At 51.2% G+C, this 5,785-nt stretch overlaps 1 protein-coding gene across 1 annotated transcript in view; it reads left to right on the top strand.

The window, feature by feature from the left end:
- The first annotated feature begins 244 nt into the window (after window positions 1-244).
- Window positions 245-5,785, top strand: part of ccdc85a (coiled-coil domain containing 85A) — a 33,399-nt gene continuing 27,858 nt past the window's right edge. Inside the window, exons 1-3 of the mRNA XM_062519923.1 lie at window positions 245-532; window positions 1,467-1,743; window positions 1,795-2,592. Of these exons, the coding sequence (XP_062375907.1) occupies window positions 293-532; window positions 1,467-1,743; window positions 1,795-2,592 (1,315 nt within the window). The 5' untranslated portion in view covers window positions 245-292. The remainder of the gene's footprint in view (window positions 533-1,466; window positions 1,744-1,794; window positions 2,593-5,785) is intronic.

Below are 5,785 nucleotides of genomic sequence, written 5' to 3'. Positions count from 1 at the left end.
GGGAAGGCATGCTCACTTGCGGTGCTGAAGTCGGCGAGTGGGTCTCCCTGAGACGGGCTGCTAACCCATTTGGAAAAGGTGCTGATCTAGGGCAAGTCTCTCAGCACTTGGGTTTATTTCATTTTTAGGAGGCGGAATGGATAGCGGAAAGGAATTGACCATGTTGTAGCCAACGTCCATTTTCACCAGCCATCGAAAAGAGGGTATTTTGGCTGAGAGCGGGCGAGAGGGTTGGGCAGTTTCCTTCCGTTCTGCCACTACACTTTTTCAGGTGTCAAGTAAGTTTGTGCCGATGGAGAAGCCGACGCAGCCTCAGCACCAAGCGACAATGGCGAAGAACACAGAAAGTCAATCCGAGGATCTTTCCAAACTGTCGGATGAGGATTTAATGAAGTGGAGCAAAGAGGAATTAGTTCGCCGGTTGAGGAGAGCCGAAGGCGAGAAAATGAGTGCTATCCTGGATCACGGGAACCTCATCCGAGAAGTGAACCGAAGGCTTCAGCAGCATCTGAACGAGATTCGCGGGTTGAAGGTAAGACGCGCCCAGAGCATGCAAGGATACCTAACACAGCGTGGTGGCCTTAACTCTAAGAAATAGAAATAGGTTGAAAAAAGTGCAACGTTTGAAGAAAGTGCTAAGTCATGCATTCTCACGGTACTGAGTCAATATTTGTCTCTTAGTGACATTACCATTGCTTTCATGTAGCCTGCCCATGAACGATTGATTTTTTATATAGAATTATTAAGCATATGCAGTAACGTGGTAAAGACATTCTCGCAGATGTTCGTGCCTAGATCACACATTTAATGTCTTTGTGTGTGTGTTAAAGGTTTATTTTTTGTTCATGAAAAGGTCTTCTTAATTGTTCTCTCCGGTGAAATTCTCTAGCAATGCGCAAGGAAAGACACACTTGTTGCTCTTGAGATCAGGACTAAAATAATTCAATCCGTTTACCATGCAGAAGTTGTACAGCTTATGTGCTTTGCAGTAATTCCATGCATTAGTGGACAAGACGGCGGCCTCACTCCCCCCCAAATAATTTGAAATTTCACTGCCCAGCCATGGGATATGGATTAGAAGGTGGGTGACTCTGTAGAGAGTAACACGTCGAAGTAGGTTACAAATGAGTCTAGTGATAGTGTAGCATTGCAATTGGTCAATTGGATTCTCACCTGTCATGGCTTGACCAATCGTAAAAGGGGCATGTATACATGGATAGAAATCGTAAAGCCTTTGCATACATTTTTTTTTAAATCATTCATTTCTCCCAGCATATTATTCAGCATTAGCTATGCAACAACAAATAGACAGAGTAGGTAGGTAAGTAGGCGGGAACTCTTGATGCCCCGTTGCAAGCTGACTCAGACCTAGCAAAAGATTTCCATATAACACTCCAACTATATTGCTAAGGATTTATCTGTCTGTTTGATGACCTTTGACCCATTGGCTCTTCCTGCAATTGAAGGATATCAACCAGAAGCTGCAGGAGGACAACCAGGAGCTGCGCGACCTCTGCTGCTTCCTGGACGACGACCGTCAGAAGGGCAAGAAGGTGTCACGCGAGTGGCAGCGCCTGGGCCGCTACAGCGCCGGCATCATGCGCAAGGAGGTGACGCTCTACCTGCAGAAGCTCAAGGAGCTGGAGCAGCGGCAGGAGGAGGTGATCAAGGAGAACCTGGAGCTCAAGGAGCTCTGTCTCATGCTGGACGAGGAGAAAGGAGGCGGCGGCGGAGGTGGTGGTGGTGGTGTCGGCGGAGGCCTGGGGGGACAGCAGGGGAGCTTGCTGGGCGGAGGAGGAGGGTCAGGCGCGGCGGGGTGCCGGAGCTCCATCGACAGCCAGAGCAGCCTGTCGCACGCGACCGCGCCGGGGCCGGGCCTGCTGAGGGACGTGGGCGACGGCAGCAGCACGTCCAGCGCCGGCAGCACCGACAGCCCCGACCACCTGCACCACAAGCAGCAGCTGCTGGCCAGCACGGGGCACACGGGGCACACGGGCACCGGCAGCCCCGACCACCACCTCCACAAGCTGCGGCCCGGGCTGGCGCCGGGAGGCGCGGAGGACCCTGGCGCGGGCGGCGACCGGCCGGGCCGGCGGAGGAGCACCAGCCCGGAGTACGCGGCCCACACCTTGCCCCAGGTGTGCCGGCCCCGCTGCGGCTCGCTCTCCAGCCCTGACCACAAGCTCCTCCGCGGCCTCAGCCCGGAGAAACATCACCACGGCGGCGGCGGCGGTGGCGGCAAGGCGGGCCTGGCCCCCCGCGGCAGCCCCGAGCAGTACTCCAAGCACCCGCACCTGCTGGTGTCGGGCCAGGTGTGCCCCGGCAGCCCCGAGCTCTTCAAGAAGCACCACCACCGGGGCAGCATGGGCAGCGTCGTCTGCGGCAGCCCCGACGGCAAGCAGGTGGTGGTGACGGGCACGCCCGAGCACCTGCAGAAGGGACGCGTGATCTCCGGGAGCCCCGAGTCCATCCGCCACCACCACTTCGGGGCCAGCCCGGAGCACGGCAAGTTCGGCAGCCCCGGCCGGGAGATGGTCCACAAGAGGCAGGGAGGAGAGGAGATGTCGCCCCATCACCGAGGCCTCTACAACGGCATGAATGGTGGGTCCGACTGGAGCCTGCTGTAGCTCTTGTTTTTTTTTTTTTTATACGTGCTGAAACGCGACCGCCGAGCACTGTGTCTGTACAAATATGCAGCCTTTTGGCAAAACATCGGCAATGACTGACCTGGGAAAAAAAAAAAATCAAAACAGGGGGCCTTATAGGAGTCTGCAGTCTTGCCATCCAGCCAGGCACTAATTCATTGCATTCAAATCCAATTTTGCTCTTAATTGAACTCGCTTAGTTGCTCCTGTATTTTGGAACGGCAACCGAGTCGAATCAGTGAAGCTAAATGTTTTAGTGTCTGGCTCGAGCAAACCCTGAGCTATTGGGTGCAGACCGGTGGTGTCAAGTCTTGGTCCTGGAGGGACACAATTTTCTGCAGGCGTTCGTTGGTCAGCTTTGAACCAGCCTCTCTCACTCACAAACACCCTGGGATCCATTTTTCTTTTTCCGTTGCGCTTTGGGGGAAAAGGCCAGGAGAGGGGAACAACTCATCCAGTCCGTGTGGTCAGGGACGGGAGCTAAGCCATTATGAGCAGAGGCCCAACTAAGCCCGGGGACACTGCAGCCCTCCAAGACCAGGAATGGACACCACTGTTTTTACCAAAGGCTCCCAGGTGAGTGAAGGGCAGCAGATGTGGCTGATACATGGGGACTCTTCTCGAATCTCTTCAGTGGTTTGCAGAGAGGGAACCACTGTTCTCTGCCTGTCTGTCTTTCTGTCTGTCTGTCTGTCTGTCTGTCTGTCTGTCTGTCTGTCTGTCTGTCTGTCTGTCTGTCTGTCCCTCTACCTGAACCTTTACTTCATCTCTCTCTCTCTGTCTCTCTCTCTCTCTGTCTGTCTGTCTGTCTGTCTCTCTCTCTCTCTCTCTCTCTCATTCTCTCTTGCACACATGCTCGCTCAGGTACAGAACAGTCCCAAGGACTGTTTCTCTCAGGGTGTCTGGTGACAGTGTAGGTAGCCCATGTGCATATGTATGGGGATGAGTCAGACACATAACACACACACACACACACACACACACACATACACACACACACACACACACAGAGAGACAGAGACAGACAGTCCCTGAGGTACACCACACAGCACAGCAGGATTCTTTCACTCCACTAAATTTCACTAAATCGACACATTATTTTGCGAGTTACGGTGAGACATTTGATGTTTAGCAGAACAGATCATAGACACATACAGTATGAAGGAAGGCATTTTAATAACAGCTGTTTTATAGACATATTGTTAGACATATTCTAATAATTATCAAAGCGATGATATCCACCATTAACTGTGACCTTGATGGCGTGCTCCTATTCTCGTGCTGTTGGCAATCTGAATGTTCTCCCTGGAAATGGCCATTTGTGTGTAATGGAAGTGTCCTCAGTACTGCGGGCATGTCTGATGTCTGATGGCTGATACAACTCACGCTAATGAGCTCCATTAGTATACAGATCAGGCTCCTGTGCGAAGCCATAGCCAGTGACTGCTCAGACCTTGATATTCTTGTCACCCTGGTAGATGAGCAGAGGTCTCTCTGTGTGTGTGTGTGTGTGTGTGTGTGTGTGTGTGTGTGTGTGTGTGTGTGTGTGTGTGTTGTGTTTGTTGCTTGTTGTGTGTGTGTTTCCGCCTGAGAGAAAAAGAGAGATAGAGAGAGAGAGAGAGAGAGAGTGCACAAGAGAGAGACTTAGTGTCCGTGTGTGCGTGAGAAACAGAAAGATAGCACTAAAAAGCAAGTGGACAAGGGCAGCGTAGCGTCACCCTGTGTGTGGTTTTCTCTCCAGCAGTAGGCTGCTAATGATTTCTTGGACTAGAGAAGTGCTGAGTGGCTTCACTGGCCCTGTTTGCCTTACTCTGCGTTTAAGGGTGTTATAATGGTGCCTAATTAACACTTGAATCCTCTAACCTGAGAGAAGATAGAGCATATTGCCAAATCATTGTCAGAGATGATTCTAGAAAAATGCACTTTTGTTTCTTATCTGGAACAGGACAATTTGGGAGTGAATTAAAAAGACAGGCATTCTTAATCCATCTGCCTGAGCTCTTCAGGGCACTGGCGATCTTGTGTTCTGGATGCTTCCGGGTAGAACAGAGGTCCCTTTTCAGTGTTCGGCGAGGAGCACAGACGGTTTGCTGTGAGATGGATACTCCTGTCTGGTGTCCGTTGACCTCTGTGACACGGCCCGGCTAACGAGGACGGAGACTGCAGGAGAGGCCAGTGCTTGGCACCGTACTGTCTCCTCTGCCCTTTTCTTCCTTTATTCTCTTACTCTTTTGTGCCTACTCCCAAACTACATTTCTCTCCCTCTCCGTCTCTCTCTCTCTCTTTCTTTCTCTCTCTTTTTCACACATGCAGTTCACACACAGGCAAATTCACTTTTCTTTTATGCCTTTCATACCTTAGTCTCTTTAACCACAGAGACACATGTACATGCCTGCTCCTTGTTCCTAACACATCTCATCACCTCTCTTCAAATCTTCATCTCAATCTCCATTTTATAGTCTCACTTTTTTAAAAGAAAAAGTGTGATATTTTGTATGTTACTTTCCCCCATTTGTGTTGGTAGAACTCCATTTTGTAGAGATTTTTCGCTGCCTTTCTGTGCCTGGATGCCCTTAGCAGAGGCACTGATGCAGTGCTAGCCCGTGTTTGCCAGGGTCACAGACGCACCTGTCTCGCCCGAAGACAGTCACGGCTTCCTCGTCGTGACTAGCTGCCCTTTGCCTCAAAGCCCCCGAGCTCGAGCTCGCATGACAGGTGTGGGCAGCGTGGCACGTTGAGGACCGGAACTCGGTTCCGGAGCCCAGACGAGGACAAGCAGGGCAACACATTCTCATTTTGTGTGTTTCAGAACAGCTCATACACACACACACACACACACACACACACCTGCAGACCTCTGCCTTAGGGGCTTTCCCCCATGACATCCCCTCTGCTGAACTGCAAATTAAATCAGTTCTGTCAGTGAGACCAGTCCAATCCAAAGCGCACTGGTGGTTTTGGTGAATTAGGCTTTGGCAGTGGAGTTGTTACGTCATGGTTTGCCTACAGATGAGAGCAGGCAAAGGGAACAGTGTAGAATTTAGCGTGCTACATTAGAGATGGGATGTTACATCACTGTCACATGATGAGTTTATCATTTCTTTTTTATCCTCCTTTCTACCTAAATGCTCTGAAATATC

This window comes from Sardina pilchardus, chromosome 18 (genome assembly GCF_963854185.1).
Source record: "Sardina pilchardus chromosome 18, fSarPil1.1, whole genome shotgun sequence".
Taxonomy (NCBI): domain Eukaryota; kingdom Metazoa; phylum Chordata; class Actinopteri; order Clupeiformes; family Clupeidae; genus Sardina; species Sardina pilchardus.
The sequence above is the reverse complement of the archived record's forward strand: the minus strand, read 5'-3'. Positions and strand labels throughout refer to the sequence as shown.